The sequence below is a fragment of the Eschrichtius robustus genome, chromosome 7 (assembly GCF_028021215.1).
Source record: "Eschrichtius robustus isolate mEscRob2 chromosome 7, mEscRob2.pri, whole genome shotgun sequence".
Classification (NCBI taxonomy): Eukaryota; Metazoa; Chordata; class Mammalia; order Artiodactyla; family Eschrichtiidae; genus Eschrichtius; species Eschrichtius robustus.
The window spans coordinates 101,614,080-101,632,899 of record NC_090830.1 but is presented as its reverse complement, the minus strand read 5'-3'; the positions used below and the strand labels follow the sequence as shown (position 1 = coordinate 101,632,899).

The window sequence follows — 18,820 nt, the reverse complement described above, 5'->3', positions numbered from 1 at the left end:
TACTACACTCTGTCCCAGAATCAGTTCCTTCCTAGGATCGTCAATTTATCCCCTAGTCTCAACCCATCAAATTAAATATTTAAAATGTTAATGGCACGTTCCAGGTGTTGTAGATGGAGCTACAATATGATGTCTGCTTTCATAAAGCTTGCATTCCTGTGAAGGAAGAATGACACAAAACAAGAAATTTTATTTGTGAAGAGAGGGAAGGGGCATGCTAGTTACTGCGCTGGCTTGTTGAAAGGTGTCTGACATCCCTGAGCTTCGCCCCATCCCTGATCATTCATCCCTAAGCCTCAGAGATGGTGTAAGGCCGCCTTTGAGTACATTACTTGGTAACTTAAAAACCTGGACATCTCATGCTTTGGGAGATTGTAAATTCAGTCTGAATACGAAAACATGCCGGCATCTAAGCTGTCTCACCAAAATTCCATGTAAATATTTTCCCCAATTTTCTCATTTCGAAGACCTCCAAAATAAAACACTTACGTTATAAATTTATTATAAAGCACAAAGGCATTTTCCAAGTTTCCTTCTTCCAAATACACGGACGCCATCCTCTCCATTTCTATTCCGGATCTAAAGTAGCGGCGCGGAGTGATATCTTCATTGATGGTGATATTACAGCCCAGCTTGCTTAGGGCGCGGACTCGCTCTTCCGGGCTGAGGGAAACATCCCTGTGGTCCGGCATCGCAGCTAACTTTTTCTGCAAAGTCGAATTTGAATCTCTGGTTATAAGAAGAAATGAACGTGACTGAAATTATACATGTATTTTCTGTACTAAATACGTGCCATCAATACCTAAGGAAAGTTTTTCATAAGAGTTAATGATATGATAAAAATAAGTCTTTTTGCTTAAACGTGTGGTCTACACACCAAAAAGACACACATCTCCAGGGTAAACATACACTCTTTTGGACTAAGACCTCTTATAGGTTTCAGCTACAATTACGTGGCAGTTCCTGGGTATGCAAATGTTTTAGGTCATTTTAGGTAAAATATCATTGACCCTTATATCCTCACGGAAGCAAGCCAAGAGATGAATTCCTACCAGGGTAGGGATCATGTCATTATACTTGAAGGGCCTCCAAGAGATGGCTTGGATTCGAAGTTACTATCAGGATTCAATTCTATTCCAAAACACATCTGGTTTTATAAGTAGCTTTCAGGGTCTCCCTGTATCTTTACCAAGTGAATAAAATCCCACCAATAATTCCAGGAAAAACCTTTTCAAGCATATGGCCATTCCCCCCACCCCTTTTTTAACATAAAGACACTCTCAGAGCTCAACATAATAGTAGCTACACCATTAATTAGTCCCTGACTGAGAAAATAATAATAATTACTAAAAAAAAGTCTGTGATATTAATACATTTGTATTTTATTAATAAAAACAACATCTATACACATCTGAAAAAACATGGAACATATACATTCAGGATAATTATTCAATTCTTCAATAAAAAGTCAGTGCTTCTGAAAGGTGAAAGAGCCAAACTTTTTCTGTTAAAGGCCATATAGCAAGTTTCTTAGGCTCAGTGGGATATATAGTCTCCATGGCAGCTACTCAGCTCCGCTGGTGTGAAAGCAGCCATAAACCCCACGTAAACAAATAATCCTGACTGTGTTCCAAAAATATTATTTGACCGCAGGTAAATGTTTCAATGACATCAGAAAGTTATTGGGAAAACAAAAAATCTATGGAAATTAGGGCATTTTGTAAAGCAGACTTCTAGCCTCCTGAGTGCACAAAAGTAACTCGTCCGTTTTTTATTACTATACAGTCTACCCTAAATTATAATTATTTGTATACAAGTATTTTTGACTCCTTATGAACTCCATGAGGGAAAGGAATCATTTTACACTCATCTCTGTCCTCTGGAATGTAGTATATTCCCTGCAACACAGATGATAACCAATAAATGTATCAAATAAAGGAGGAAGAGAGACAGGGAGCAACATGATTATAATTAGATTATCTTTTTATCTGAAGGAAAAAAATAAGATTTATTTTCCCTTTACGGGAATGGTGCTACCCTTCCTAAGTTTAAAATTGATTTCGGAAATAAACTGGGAAATAGCCTAAACTCTTCATCAATCTGTAGTGTTTCATTTGCATATGAACTTCTTAGATGTAAATAAATTTTCCAGATGAAAAAGCCTTAGTGTTCATTTTTACATTGACATGTCCACTAAAATTTTAATTATTCCTACATAATGTTCTAGAAAAACACACAAGGCACTCCATAAGGATGACTCCTTCCTCTGCAGAGGTGGAAATGGGTCAGCCTTTATTCTCCCACAGTGCCTTGACAACATGGGGTCAGAAAGTGAAAATTTCCTACAATTTTCTGCTCCTCAAACATACTCTCAAAAGCAACTGAGCATCTGTGAAGGACTTTTTCCTCAGAGAGAGAACACTAACCTATTTCAGAGCAACAACCAGGCCCTCTATTTCTTCTTCTTTTTTTAAAATGAATTTATTTATTTATTTTTATTTTTGGCTGCCTTAGGTCTTTGTTGCTGTGCGCGGACTTTCTCTAGTTGCCGCGAGCGGGGTCTACTTTTCGTTGAGGTGTGTGGGCTTCTCATTGGGTGGCTTCTCTTGTTGCAGAGCACGGGCTCTAGGCACCCGGGCTTCAGTAGTTGTGGCTCGCGGGCCCTAGAGCGCAGGCTCAGTAGTTGTGGCGCACGGGCTTAGTTGCTCCGCGGCATGTGGGATCTTCCCGGACCAGGGCTCGAACCCGTGTTCCCTGCATTGGCAAGCGGATTCTTAACCACTGCACCACCAGGGAAGCCCCAGGCCCTCTATTTCTTTATGTTCTGGTGCTAAACTTTGTGTGTATAGGGTATTCAGTATACTGCTGCTCCCAGGGCTACAGGGGTAGTGAGTGGGTTTGGGAGGGTCATCAGGAGGAGGGGGAGGGTAATGACAGCTTTCATTTATCAAGCCCCAAGGACAGGCTGGCAACATTAAAACTACGGTTTCCAAAAGCTGTAAGGCACAAAGTACAAAAACAGGGCCATGGAGATTATATAACGTTCCTATATTCACATTCAGAGACTGATCTGGGACACACAATAAGCTCATGGGATCCCAAGGCCCCTGTTATTTCCTCTCCAGCACGTTATTTCTTCTAAGATGTAGCTCAAGAAGGTGTGTACTATGTTGGCTGTAAGGGGGAAAGATGAAAAGGATGAGAGTTTCAAGTAGTCACACATTTACACAAAGATCCCAAAGCAGCATCTAGGTGTTAAATATAAAATTATTTCCTTGGTCATCACCACACAAGGTAAGCCTCTAATTTTTATCCGGGAAGAAGCTGAGGCACAAAGAAGTTGAAGTACCTGCTACAATGTCATCTGTGAAATTCTTCTCCCCGGTGTTATGCTAAAGGACTACACTCCTGGAATCGAACCAGATAGATTAAAATTTCACACTTTCATGGAAAAAAAAGCATTATTTTTAATTCTAGCAAAGGTGGTTTTATTAATCACTTCCTCAAAGGACAGGACCACGCAGATGGATGAAAACGGCAAGTGCTCAACTTCTTGAAGTAATTGTGACTCATTTCCCATTCAGTGTGTTTCTGTTCTTCTTTTTGGGTTTTCGGACCACATGTAAAATATCGGTTGGTGCCACCTACCAGGGAATTCACCGTTAACGGCGGATCCATGTTGTCCTGTCTACAAAATGATGGTGTTTATTGTTTCTTCTCAATCACTTCATCTGTTTCAAAGACAAAAAGCAGAGCTATGGTTATTTCTTGAGAACTCAAGTCTCAAATCCCAAATGCCAGGCTTATTTCTGCCTCAGAAAAAATATGAACAAATTGAAATAACTTATATAATCTGAGACTATTGGAAATCTCTTCCTGAAAATACAAAACTGCAGGTGGTTATAAGGTTTCTTGAAGCAGACTTTTAAAAAAGGAAGTGTGAAGAGAATTAGTTATTGCCTAGTACCCAGTATGAATCTGCTGGGTGTTATCTTACTTAGAACACTATGCAAGGTTATAAAGTGGATTTACTTGCTTCGAAAGGAGAAAGAAGGTCATTGTGATTGAGAGCATGGACTCAGCCCTGGAGCCCATCTGGGCTTAAACTAAGTCTTACTGGCTGTGGTAGGTAGAATTCTAAGACGGTGCTGTGATTCCCGCCCCTTGGAATCCACAGGTTTATGTAAGCCCCTCCCCTTGAGTGTGGCCAAGACCTGTAACTGGCTTCTCATCTCAGCAGAACATAGCAAAGGTGATGGGAAATTACTCCCATGTTTATTATATCCTGTCATATGGCAAAGATGAAGAGATTCTGCAGATATATTAAGGCCCCTAATCATCTGAGGTTCAATTAATCAGAAGGGAGATTATCCTGAGTGGGAGACCTCTCCTGCCGACCTGGAAGACTCAGCCATCCTGAGTTCCACAGCAGTAGGGAGATGAATTCTGCCAAGAATGACGTGCTCTTGGAAGAGGACTCCAAGCCTCAGATCAGATCCTTACCCTGGTCGACGCCTCCATTGCTGCCTTGTGAGACCCCAAGCAGCGGACCTAGTTATGCTGTGCCTAGACTCCTGACCCACAAAACTGTGAGATAATAAATGTATGTTGTCTTAACACATGAAGCTTGGGGTGATTTACAATGCAGCAGTAGAAAATGAATGCTCTAGCTGGGTGACTGCAGGTAAATATCTAGCCTTTCTGTGCACCTGAATAAAGGGGGAAAATAATAGTACCTATGTCATGTCGTTGTGGTAAGGATTAAATGACTTAGCACATAAAGTGCTTAGAACAGTTCCCAGCACATAGTCAATATCATATCAATGTCCGCTATTATTAGAATCTTGATTTTGCAGTTGAGGAAACTGAGGCTCAGGGATGTTAAGTGAATGTACCCAAGTTCAAATAATCACTCAATAAATGTTAGTCTCCTTCCTTTGTATGCTAGTTTAGGTCGAGCTCTGCATGATCACTTCCCACTTCTAAATTTACGTCGGCTTTTATATTCCACTAATCACTTATGCGACGCTGAACACATATTTTCTCCTCAGTTCCTCATTCATGAAATGAGGGGGTTAAGCTACACTCTTTCAAGTTACAACGTTCTGTGATTCTCGAAAACTTCAGAAGTAGATTATTCAATCCTTCCGTGCTATTTTCTGACCTGAATCCATGGCTGGAAAATCCTTCCAAGGAAAGTCACTTAGTGTGTTCTGATCGTTCCCCTTCATCCTCTCCAGTGATCCCTGGAGTACACATCAAGCTGTAGGCCTGCAGGTTGCAGAAATGCCCAAGAAAGAAAGGACCTACAGAGGGCCCCAGTCACAGTGCAGTTTTAAAATACAAATTAATCCTGGGACCACTGAATGTAGGCAATCCCTTTGGGGGAATTACCACGTCTTGGTGAGAATAAAACAGAAAAAAAAAGACGTTAAAAGAGTTAAGGAGACAGAACAAAGAGGCTTATGGAGAATTTGAGGCTGGGTGGAGAGAGAAGAGGACAAGGAAATACTAGTTACTCATTGATTAGGGTCTCCTGAAAGCCAAGAATGAATTCTTTTAGGGGTTACTCAGATCCTTAAACAGAGCACAAATAATTTAAAAAGTTGGAAACATTAGCACAGCAGTTCTAAAATCATATAACCCTGAGACTTGTTTAAAATGCAGATTCCTGGAACTCAAAAGGATTCTGGATCCACTAGTTTTAAGCCCAAGGATAGGCATTGTTAGGATGTGGTGCAGGTGATTTTGATACATGAGACTTCCAAACAATGCTTTGAAAGACACTACATCTGAGAATGTATCAAGCAGGATTCTTAGTTGCAAGCAAAGGTACCGACTCTTGAATCCACAGAATGATAATGGAAAGGTCACAAATTTCCAAGAAGGCCAGAGAAATTGGGCTTGGAGGCTACATACCCAGCAACATGACCCCAAATCACACAGCAGCACTGGTCTGCTGCCTGTCACTGATGGGCGGGGGAGCCAGCGGCTTCCATCACCAACACCAGCTGCTGTCCGGGAAACCACCTGTGGAGGTGCCACATATTTTTTCATGTCACTAGTTTCTATTTCCAAATATGAGATGGAGGTGCCTGACTGGCAGAACCTAGGTCACATGCCTGCAGCCAGGCTGCAAAGGTGGTTAAAAATGCAAATATCTAGCACTTCACACATCCATAGGAGGCAAAGTGGGATGTGCCAGGTGAGAAAAGGTAGATTCAGGGCTGGGAGGCCAAAAACTATGGTAAGTGTGCACAAAAATCAAACTTTTCCGCAATGAGCTTCTAGATGTATAAAATGCTTAATTCAATATATCTTGAACACCAGAATTTATTAAATTCCTATAGATGGAAACCAATAGTTAAATCTCTCTTTAACTCTATTAACTCCCACACACAAATTTATTTATAATTCAGAAACAGAAACCAACTCCCCTCAAATCTAATAGGAAAGAAGTTTATACATTGGTCAGTCAACTGCTTTTTTTTGGACCATTAACTACTCAGTGGCAGTGGTCCTGCCTTAATTCCTTTATTGTTCAATCTGCAGTCCTACCACTTATCCCTTGCAATATAAACAATTACCAGTGTCAGCATAAACAGGTTATGTTCTCAAGACCGGTAGCTGTCAAGGTGTGATACAGCGTCCCCAAGGGGTCTGCAAGGTCAATATTATTTTCGTAATATTACTAAAACATTATTTGCTTTTTTTACCATCCATCTGTATAGTGGAGAGTTCCATAGGGTACAAGTTAATGGCTATGCTCACTTGCATCTTCTTGTAAATGTCTGCTACAATTTTTAATATGGTAAATATAAACAGATATAACCCACAGAAACAACGTTTTTTAGTGCCCTTAGTAATTTTTAAGAGTGTAAAGTGGTCTCATGACCAAAAAATTGGAAAACCTGCTGCTCTAGATCAACTACGCAAACAAACAAAACAAAACCTCGCCATGCTACTTCAATCTAACCAGAAATATAGTGGGCCATAAGAATCTAAAAGATGAAAAAATAATGGTCAAGTATCACCTTCCATTTGTACTGCTAAGGTCTCGCTAAAATAATTAGAAAACTGAGGGCACAATAAGAGATACCTTACCTCACAGAACCCAAGACCCACAAGAGCAAATGTGGCAGACTGCTATATAATCTGCAATACCCATTCTCTTTTTCTAATATAAAAATATAATTTTTTAGTTGATACACAGCCACCCACGTAAAACCTACATTTCCAGGCTTTCCCTGCCCTAAGGTGGCAACGCATCTATTAGTGTGTCTGAGCAGGGTGAGAGGAGAGGACAGGGGTGGGACATGAAATCAGAGAGGCAAGGAAGGTAAGGAGGACATAAGTCCTCCATAAGGACACAAGATCACCATACGGACTTTCACTTTTATTTGGAGTGAAATGGGGAGCTATTTAGGGCAATGAGCAAATGAGCGACATCAATGGCACTACAATTTAAAAAGTGACCTTGGGGTGCTGTTGAAAATGCACTTTGGGAAGCACGGGAGGAGTGGGAGATCAGTGGGGAGAGGTGATGACGGCTTGGGGGGTACAGAGAGCTGGAGACTGCAGTGGATCAGCAAATGTGATGTTCATTATTTTCTCCATTTCCAACCGGAGGAAAGGCAAATGACTTAAGTGCCATAATTATAAGCAAATGGTACTTAAAAGAAGGATGTAATCCATGTAACATTAATGACAGGAGAGCTGGCATGACACTGGCAGGGCCATCTTCTCCAAATCCTCACCCTTCAGCAACTGTCATGGGAAGACAGGCTGAAGACGACTTCAAGTGCTAAAGATAAAGATAAACATTGCAATTTGGAGGATCAGAAATATACTGAAACAAGACACCCAGAGGATGCCAAAGGCGCAGGGGAAGGACTCAACATCATGCAGGAATAAAATATAAAATCCCTTTTCAGAGTGGAGGCTCCAGGAGCACATAGTGCAAAGACAGCCTTTGGCTTCAGCTTGGGTATGAGTCCCGGCTTTATTATCTACTTGCTGGTCATCCCCACTGGACCCTTCCAGGCTCACTTCCCTCATTCACAACTGGGATCATCACCACTTCATCAATTCAGAGTGGTTTACAACTAATGAAAAACATTCAACAGGAATGCCTGATTTAATCTCAATCTACTCCCTACTCTCTGCCCCCAGAAGAGCCCATATCCCTGCAGCTTGATAACATCTGAACTACAGCCTTGTGACACCTTTAACCTGTAATATACCTCTTGAGAATTCTTTTGGCTGTAGAGCTCCTGTCTTCTTGCCTTTATCTCCAGACCCTTTTCCTCACTGTAGATTCGAAAGACACACCATTTTCCTCTTTAAACTGACCTTTTAAAGAGTAGGGAGAGTATCCAATTTCTGTTCATCCTCGCACACAAGGGCCTGGGGAAACCGGGCGCAGGAAGGTATCAGAACCACATATCCACAACGAGCACACGGAAGCCAACCCCCGTCCCAGCGGAGCAGCTAACAAGTAGCTCCTGGAACCATCTGAGCAGCTCCTGACTGTGCCCAGAGCGGGTGAGGCAAAAATCTAGTCTCATTCAAGAGTGGCCTGGGATGGGGCAGGACCCTCTCCAAACTGGCACTTCTCAGCTCTTGAGTTTTAACAGTTCACTCTCTCTACGCCCTCTTGGTGCTATAGGCCAACAGCAGGATCCTTCTGGGTTCTGGGTCCCAACTGGATGTCTCTATGTCTCAACTGCCCCCAAGGAAATGTGGAAGCAGCTCTATGATTCTGCCCTTTAAAGCCAGCAGCAAGTAATGCCAAGAACAAAAGAGGACAATATCTAACCCGTTAACACAGTGTTTCTTTTGTGACCTTTTTAGCCTTAATTATTAGTTCCCTTAATTTTCCTTCTCTTTCTTTTTTTTTTTCTTAAATACTTTTTTTTGGGGGGCGGGGGGGCTAAGCTCAGAATCCTGACTTACTTGCATACACAGAGCCAGATTTTCCAGAATACAAAGACTAACCAGGCAGGAAACAGTCTCCTGAGAGACCGGGCACACAGGACAGCCAGTGAGACCATCGCCCAAACGTGTCGTTTTCTCACTGGTACTCCTTTCAGGCTGAGTGCTGCAGGGAACTGGATAAGCAGGGGCGGCAGATGAGAGGCCAGGACACCTCATGCCACATGCTGTAGTCTCATTTCTAATTGGCCAAAAGCAGCCTTTCTTCTCCCCACTGGGTCAGAGTTCAGGTTTTCCTGGAAGAACATGGTGCAATTTACTTAGTTGGAGATAAAGGAAATGATCATAACCTAGACTGTGGGCTGCAGTGACCTAATCTGATTTAGATAAAAGGAGGTTAAAGGGTCACTCCCACGCCTTAAATGACAGAGGCAGAAAGGACCATCTCCTGAGTCACAGGAGGCTTACAGATTGGGACCTGCTTCAGGAAAAAAAAAAATGACCTAAGCCCATCCTTGCTGTTCATTTGGAAGGATTCAGACGTTAAAACCAAAGATTATTTTTTTATACTCAAGAGATTATTTTTATATAATATTTGTAAATCAGAAATTATCATCTGCTGTGACCCAGATGATACCATTATTTGTACTAAAATATTGATATGATAAATATGAAACTTGATCCGAATATTAGAAATAGCTTTTATTGTCTTTTTTATATACTTGTAAGTACTACATGTGAGTACCTGCTAGGTATCAGGTATTTGTCTCTTATCCCTAGAAGGATATCCCAAGTTAAACATACCTCAGCAGTGTAGTTAAGATTAGATCAATCAGCAAGAATGCAGTTGCTACAGGAAAGATTATTAAATAAATCACCATGCCCAATATATGTTTCAAATTACTTTGAGGTAAGTCTAGGCTACCCTGAGGGCAATCAAGTCGCACTTTGGGCCATAAAAGAATTATTTCTCATAGTGCAGTACAATTTTTATTCTGACACCAAGATGAGATGGTTGGGCACCCTTAACCCAGCAGCTCAGGGTTTGGGGCAGTATACGTGTAGGAGAAACCAGCTTCTACCACTTGTGAGGTGGGAGTGCTATGGTGTCTTATTTAACCCTTTTGTGTACTTTATCTTCATCTGTTAAATGGGGGGAAATAACACCCTTCCAGAAGAACTCAGTGGAAGCTTACATGAGGTTAAAAAAAAAAAACCACAAAAAAGAGAATTTCCTGGCGGTCCAGTGGTTAGGACTCCACGCTTCCACTGCAGGGGGTGTCCACTTCCATCCCCAGTTGGGGAACTAAGATCCCGCATGCCACGCAGCGTGACCAAATTAAATAAATAAAGATCATTAAAACACACACACCACCAATTCTATTACAGTTCCTGGCATGCAGTAGAAAACTCAAAGAAAATCAGTCCCTTTTCACATCAAATGGTTAGAAAAGTAAGATGATGTAGGCTTCTATTATAAATAGCAGAGATGACTAATGTTTAACTACTTGCTTCATTGCAATTAGTCTTTGACAGTCGCTGTCAGTTGTCTATCCAACAGCCGCCCACTCTCCCCACCCCCGCTTCTTCCTGCCAGCAGGGCCCAGCCTCACTAGAGATATTCGCTTTTCCAGACTCCCTGGCACTCAGGACTTGACTAGTTGGCAAGTGACCAAATCTTGGACAATGGGACCAGAAGGGAGAAATCTATTGGGAGGACTCTGAGATACTTTCATCTCTAATACAAAGAGATAGTCTGGAGAATATGTGCCTTTTCATCAGCTGGACATGTGTCTTCATGTAAGACTTGAAATGCAGCAGCCATCTTGCAACCCAGACGGGTCAAGCCTAAGACCCAGCTGGATGGCAGAGGTGGAGGCTGGAGGGAGCCTGGCTCCTTGCAGACACTGTTGAGTTGCTGAGCTTATCTTGAAACCATTCTCCTCTGAACTGTTATTGTGTAAGATATAAGTACCATTGTTTAAGGCACTCTTAGGATTCTGTAATCTGCTGCCTAATTGATACAGGATTCCTCTGGCAACATAAGGAAATGTTTACCTATGTGAATCCAATGGTGAAAGCGCTAATTCTGAATACTAATACTAATACTAATATTAAGAAGAAGGAGAAGGAGAAGAAGGAGAAGAAGAAGAAGAAGGGGAAGAATTTTGTGAGATTTAACAATTTTCGAAGGAAATATTTCTATCATAATATTATATTCTTCTTTGATTAAAATGTTATTTAACTCTTTCTTCATGATTCACAGTTTTATTTCAACGTACCTGCCAACAGCAATGCTTCCCTCCATTTCTAATTTGCTTTCATCTAGAAAATCACGTAAAAAACAACTTCTTTACTAAACTTCTCTGACTTCAGTCTTTCTCTCCTTTTAGTCTATCTTGATTACTGATAAAATAATTTAAATTTATTTGTAAAATTAAAGTTTAACTGGACATGGGTCTGAAAGGATCTCCTGTGAATAAACTATATGCTGATTACAGTGACTGCTACATGATTTCTAATTTGGCTGGTGAAAAATCATTTTTCTTACCTTTTTTTTTCCTCTACTGTCTTCTACATAAGAGCAAGTTGAGTTCTGGGCAGGTGAGGTAGGACTATGTATATCACCTTTAATTCAGCAAAAGAGCTATCGTAATAACAATTATATTATTATGATAATATAATATCATAATTATATTATAGTAATTGGTTACTAATTATATACTAACCAAAAGCTTTCCTTCCCTGGTTATCTGAAGTAATGCATTGACCTCCATTCTCAGCCCTCACAACAGCCTTATCAAATAGGAAGCAGTTGAGTCTAGAGATTAGACATGCAGCTTCCAGGGTCAGACCACATGGGTTCAAATTCTGACTCCAAGCAATAACTGCAGAATCACAGCTACCCAGACTGCAAAGTGGAGTTGATAATAGTAACTAAGGAAAGACCTGTTGAGAAGGTGAAGTGAGAAAATGCTTGTGAAACCAAGAGCGCGATGCTTGGTGTCAGGAAGAACTCAGCAAATGATAATGACCATTATCTCCATTTTATAGGGGAGGAAACTTGAGCCTAGACTAGGCAAGCAACTTAAGTAAGTGGTGGAGCAAGGACTCAAGACTAGGTGTGTAAGATCCCAGAGTTCATACTCGCAGTCACACAGCAATACTGGCAATTAATATTTAATAGCTGATGGTGAAATCAGGGGAAGGTCAAATTCTTGGGCTTTGGACAAGAGTGATAGGATTTATTGCAGAAATGAGACTTCAGGCCAGCATTACATCTGTTTCATAGTCTTCTTCCTGCCAAAGAAATAAAAGGGCATCCATTCCCTCCACTTGTTTCTTAGGCAGAGTGATTCGATGTCTGTGGACTGACCACCTGGAATATGTAGTTAAGAAATTCAAATGCATAATTATTCGACCAAGACACAGTTTAATTCAAAATATGTGCTGGTTTTTAATGTAAATTCTAAATTGTGGTACTCAAATTACTTGGCCATAAAAAAGAATGAAATAATTGCCTCTGTAGCAACATGGATGGACCTAGAGATTATCATACTGAGTGAAGTAAGCCAGACAAAGACAAATAATATATGATATCGCTTATATGTGGAATCTAAAAAATAATACAAATGAGCTTATTTATAAAACAGAAACAGACTCACAGACATAGAAAACAAAGCTACGGTTACTGAAGGGGGAAGGGGGGGAGGGATAAATTAGGAGTACGGGATTAACAGATATACACTACTATATATAAAATAGCTAAACAACATGTATTTACTGTATAGCACAGGGAACTATAGTCAATGTCTTGTAATAACCTATAATGGAAAAGAATTGGAAAAAAATATATATATGTATAACTGAATCAGTTTGCTGTACACCTGAAACTAACACAATATTGTAAATCAACTATACTTCAATAAGAAAATAAAATAAATTCTGGTATTCAAAAGGCATTTCATATGCTCATAAATATACTAATTTATGATTCTGTTGTACATTTTAAATGAGGTGATTCAATTAATATCTTCATAAAACAATTAAAAATTCATAAAACATTTGGAATATGAATTTGAAGTGTTGGGGAGAAATTCAGTTAATTTGCCAAGATAGATTCATATGAGATTAATTGTGTTATCTTGCTGTTGAAATACTAAAATTTCCTGGAAATTATGCATTCTAAAGATAAGCCACCCATAAGCCACTAAACTGTAATATCCACTTGAACATACTTCCCTTTTTATTGCAATTTGCTTTTAAGAAAATACTATCCAAGGGAACACTCTTGCACTGTTGGTGGGAATGTAAATTGATACAGCCACTATGGAGAACAGTATGGAGGTTCCTTAAAAGACTAAAAATAGAACTACCATATGACCCAGCAATCCCACTACTGGGCATATACCCTGAGAAAACCATAATTCAAAAAGAGTTACGTACCACAATGTTCACTGCAGCTCTATTTACAAAAGCCAGGATATGGAAGCAACCTAAGTGTCCATCATCGGATGAATGGATAAAGAAGATGTGGCACATATATACAATGGAATATTACTCAGCCATAAAAAGAAATGAAATGGAGGTATTTGTAATGAGGTGGATGGAGTTAGAGTCTGTCATACAGAGTGAAGTAAGTCAGAAAGAGAAAAACAAATACAGTATGCTAACACATATATACGGAATCTAAGGAAAAAAAAAAAAAAAGGTCATGAAGAACCTACTGGCAAGGCGGGAATAAAGACACAGACCTACTAGAGAATGGACTTGAGGCTATGGGGAGGGGGAGGGGTGAGATGTGACAGGGTGAGAGAGTGTCATGGACATATATACACTACCAAATGTAAAATAGATAGCTAGTGGGAAGCAGCCGCATAGCACAGGGAGATCAGCTCAGTGCTTTGTGACCACCTAGAGGGGTGGGATAGGGAGGGTGGGAGCGAGGGAGATGCAAGAGGGAAGAGATATAGGAACATATGTATATGTATAACTGATTCACTTTGTTATAAAGCAGAAACTAACACACCATTGTAAAGCAATTATACTCCAATAAAGATGTTTAAAAAAAAAAAAAAAAGAGACTGGGGATCCAAAAAAAAGAGTCATGTACCACAATGTTCATTGCAGCACTATTTACAATAGCCAGGACACGGAAGCAACCTAAGTGTCCATCGACAGATGAATGGATAAAGAAGATGTGGTACATATATACAATGGAATATTGCTCAGCCATAAAGAGAAATGAAATTGAGTTATTTGTAATGAGGTGGATGGACCTAGAGTCTGTCATACAGAGTGAAGTAAGTCAGAAAGAGAAAAACAAATACCATATGCTAACACATATATATGGAATCTAAAAAAAAAAAAAAAAAGGTTCTGAAGAACCTAGGGGCAGGACAGGAATAAAGATGCAGACGTAGAGAATGGACTTTAGAACATGGGGAGGGGGAAGGGGAAGATGGGATGAAGTGAGAGAGTGGCATGGACATATATACACTACCAAATGTAAAATAAGTAGTGGGAAGCAGCTGCATAGCACAGGGAGATCAGCTCGGTGCCTTGTGACCACCTAGAGGGGTGGATAGGGAGGATGGGAGAGAGACGCAAGAGGGAGGGGATATGCGGATATGTGTATATGTATAGCTGATTCACTTTGTTATAAAGCAGAAACTAACACACCATTGTAAAGCAATTATACTCCAATAAAGATGTTAAAAAAGAAAAGAAAATACTATCCACAAGTTATCTAATCCAATGAAGCATAATGAGTCAGAAATACATTTTTTAAATAACATCATCTTCTTGCCTGCCAGATGCCTGAAGCCCAGAGATGAGGTCAGTCCTTGGGCATTATTAATCAATTTTATTTAATTTTCATAAATTTCCTAAGGGCAGTGCTTGAAAGACATGAATTTAGTCCAGCACTCCTTTCAAAAGCAAAAGCTGTCCCAGAATACCTCTCATACACGGCTTCTCCAGTGTTCCTCAACCAAAGGAAATATTCTAACTGTTCAACACATTTCAATAGACAGCTGCAGTCACATTTTTGGTTTTGAACTAGACAATCTCTTCAACGAGGTGGACAAAATCAAAACAGGCTGTGTCCCTTCATCACTTTCCCTGGCAGGTTACTTTTAAATGTTTAAAGAGCCCCCTCCCTATACTGCCAAAGCCGTTAGCAAGTGGCCTTCCACTGTTTCTCTTTGCTCACCCCACTCACTTCCTTCTTATCTTCCTTCCCTGCAGCTTATACCCCTCTACCCTGATGTAAAGTTTCCTGTGAGTGTGGTTCCTGGGCCACCTGCACCATAATTACTCAGTGGAGGAGGAGGGTGGTTATTAATAAGAAACATTTCTATGCCCCATCAAGTCAGAATTTCTGCCAAGGGTGCCCCACAGAGCTCTATTTTTATCAAGCAGCCTAGGAGATCTTTATGCACATTGAAACTTGAGACTCACTGCATCAGATAAAACTGCTCTAAGACAGTTACAAATAACCCCCTAAATACCCGCCTTGATCAGCTGAACAGTGCCTACTTTAGAGCAAACTCCTGCTTTGCTCTAAATGAAGTAGAGGCATTTCCTTTTTCCTCCCACTTCCCTCACCTTGCATCTTACCTATTAATTTTCTGTCTTTTAACATACTTTTATTCCATGGGACACATTTCTTTCAAGGCTTCATTTAAGGCTTAATCTGAGCACTGTGTCTTCACTCCATCCACTTTCACCAGGATATCCGACTGTGATTTCTCACTCAATAGTTCCAAGGCTAATAACTATCATATATCTTTCCCACAAGTATCAGCTCCAAGTAAATTCATTCATTCATTTATTTATTCAACATTATTTATGAAGCTCTTACTTCCTGCTAGGAACTAGTGAGCAAAGACACAGACGATATTGATCTTATGAAATTTACATTCTGCTAGAGGCAGGAGGTTGAGCACAGAGGTGCTAAGATACCAAGATACTAAACAACTAACTGCACAAATATATCATTAAAACTGCGGTAAGTGCTACAAATATGAAATACAACAGAGGTGGTTATGCATTTTTTGGCAAAAATATCTCAGAAGTGGTGGTGTGTCCTTCTCAGTACATCAGGAGACACTGATTTGCCCTGTTATCAGCGATGTTTACTTTGATCACCTAAGTTATGTCTGCCATGTTTCTCCCCTGTAAAGATACTATTTTTCCTTTTGTAATTACAAAGTGTCTTACAGGGAATTACTTTGTGAATATGCAAGTATACTTTTGCCCATTCATTTTAGCATCTAAAGATTATTCTTTTCTGAAGTGATTATTACTGTGATGTTTGAAAATGGTGAATTTTCTATTTCTATCCTTCTTTCTATATTTATTAGCTTAGTTGGAGTTTTTGTTGAAGGTTGTTTAATTTTTTGTACAAAATTTTAAAATTTTAGGCTGTCAAAAGGATCCTTTTTTTCTTTTATGGTATCTGGGTTCTTCATCATTCTTTAAAAGGTCTTCAAACTGACTGATGATAAAAAATTTTTAAAAACATGTCTACCAATCTTTTCTCCTAGTAATTTTATGGTTAGTTATTTTTGAATAAATATCATTGATCTGTATGGAATTTATTTTTATGTAAGGACTATGACAAGGATACAGATTCTTTTTATCATTAGGCAAAATGACCCTGAATCTCTTCAATTTTGCTTAGCTTCTTATTTAATTCTCAACTCTGCTCAATAAGGTGATCTGCCCAAACTAGGAACTAAGTACATATTTATTAAACTGAAGTAGTCTCTGTTAATTATACCTCAACGAAGCTGAAAAAAAAAAGTCTGGGAGTGATGGATAAACTTACATAGAGAAGAGATATCGGCAATTCAGAAAGGAGGCAAGTATGCAACTGTGTTGGAGATACCCCAGAACTGGACTGAGAGTGGTAAAAAGAATGTAGAAGGATAAATAGCTATTGGGAGCGATTCTGAGGGAAAAAAAAACATAGAACCTGGAAGTTAAGTGGACAGACCGGAATATAGGAGCGTAAGTAGGCAAAGATACTGTAAATGTTGGCATCTAAGGGAAGTGGAGATGGTGATGCTTCTGACTTCAACAGAGAAAACTTCTCCTGTATCTCAGTGAATGGCATCAACACCCAATTACACACAACCTGGCAAAACTTGGAAACAGTCACCATGAATCTCCTCCCTCCCTCAACTCCACATCCATTCTACCACTTATAGTTGCTGAGTCACCCTCCAAGATATCTCTCAAATCTGCATTTTCTCACCAACTCTCCTTACAGTACCCTAATCTGTGTCACCCTTTACTCTGTCTGCATCGCTAGAATAGCCTTCTAATTGGTCTATTTGTCTCCATCATGCTCCCCTTTGTTTAATTCTACATTCAACAGGTATGCTATTCAGATATTGTCATTTCTTCACTTAAAACCCTTTAATAGCTTTCCATCACTGTCAATATCATGCATCTTTAATAGGTCCCACAAAGCTGGGTCTGATCCAGCTGCCAACCCACCAGCCTTCTATTCACCCTCATTGCACACTTCTACTTCCTCTGTATCTTTCCAGTGTTAGTTTAAGCATCTCTTCCTCAGGCAGATATTTTTGACCACTTCCAAACGAAGTCACACTCTTGGTCATATACTCATAAAGAAATACCATACAAACCCAAACTGAGGGATTTTCTACAAAAAAAAACTGGCCAGTGTTCTTAAAAAGTGTCAAGATGATGAAAGACAGAAAGACTGAAGGAATGTTTCGGATCAAAAGGGACTCAGGAGACATTACAAAAAATGCCATGTGTGATCCTGTATGGGATCCTGGACCAGAAGAAGGACACTGGTGAAATGTGAATAAGATCTGTAGATTAGACAATATAGTATTGTAACAGTGTTAGTATCCTGATTTTGATAACTACTGTGATTATATTAGCTGTTAATATTTGGGGAAATGGGTAAAAAGGATATACAGAAATTCTGTGTACTATTTTTGCAATTTTCTGGAATTCTGAAATTATTTTAAAATTAAATATTTTTAAAATGTTCAATTAGTACCTTAACAATCCCTTCAACAAGTAAAATGACAACAAAAGGAAAAAAGTTTGCATCATATGCAACATATACAATATTGATTATGTCTAAACTATAGGGCATATTTGCAGAACAGTACGAAAGAGATACAAAGTTGAATAAAAATCAGCAAATGGAATGAACACGTCATGAGAGAAATATAAATGGCTAAGCAGCACGTGAAAAATATTAATTTCACTAGTAATTAAGAAACTATGGATTTGAAATGGTATTTCCATTTATTTGATTGATAAAATTTACGTGATTGGTCATACTTAATATTGATGAAGACTGGAAGCAAAATTGGCAATTAAAAAAAATAATACGCATTCCTGTTGACCAAGCAATTCTAAGTTTCCCCCATAGACTGTCCTGCCCAAATAATACACTAATACACACACACACACACACACACTCTCACACACACACTTGCTCCCACTGTAGCATGGCTTAAAAATATTACAATTTTGGAAATTAAAATACATAGCCGTCAAAAGGATGTTATTTGAAATAAAGAATCTCTACAGGAAATGAAGCCATTAGAAAAGATTTATATCTATATGTGCTGAACCAGGAAGTTGTCCGCGTTACAGCATTAAGTGAAAAAAAAAGCAAGTTGTAAAATAGCATATAACGTAGGACTCCCACCTTGTAGTACTAATACATATGTATTTAATGTATATTGGCATTTGCTAGAAAGGTATCTGAAAAACATGCACTGGATTTTCCTCAGCTGTTCTCTCAAGGATGAAATCATGAAGGATTTCATATGTAACTTATTCATTTCGGTACAATTTGTTACAAGTATGTATCACTTCATTATCA

General features: G+C 39.4%; 1 protein-coding gene across 4 annotated transcripts in view; it reads right to left on the bottom strand.

Annotated features, from left to right (window-relative positions):
• The window catches only part of STAMBPL1 (STAM binding protein like 1), a 45,017-nt gene that overhangs the window by 18,182 nt on the left and 8,015 nt on the right, over window positions 1–18,820 (bottom strand). For 3 of the 4 annotated variants that reach the window (XM_068548957.1, XM_068548958.1, XM_068548959.1), the window contains 2 exons: window positions 3,649–3,731; window positions 490–707 (listed from right to left, as the gene is read on the bottom strand). In XM_068548957.1, the coding sequence (XP_068405058.1) occupies window positions 490–707; window positions 3,649–3,678 (248 nt within the window). In that variant the 5' untranslated portion in view covers window positions 3,679–3,731. Of the gene's footprint in view, window positions 1–489; window positions 708–3,648; window positions 3,732–8,997; window positions 9,046–18,820 lie in introns of those variants that run through there. The other variant, XM_068548960.1, reaches the window with a different exon arrangement.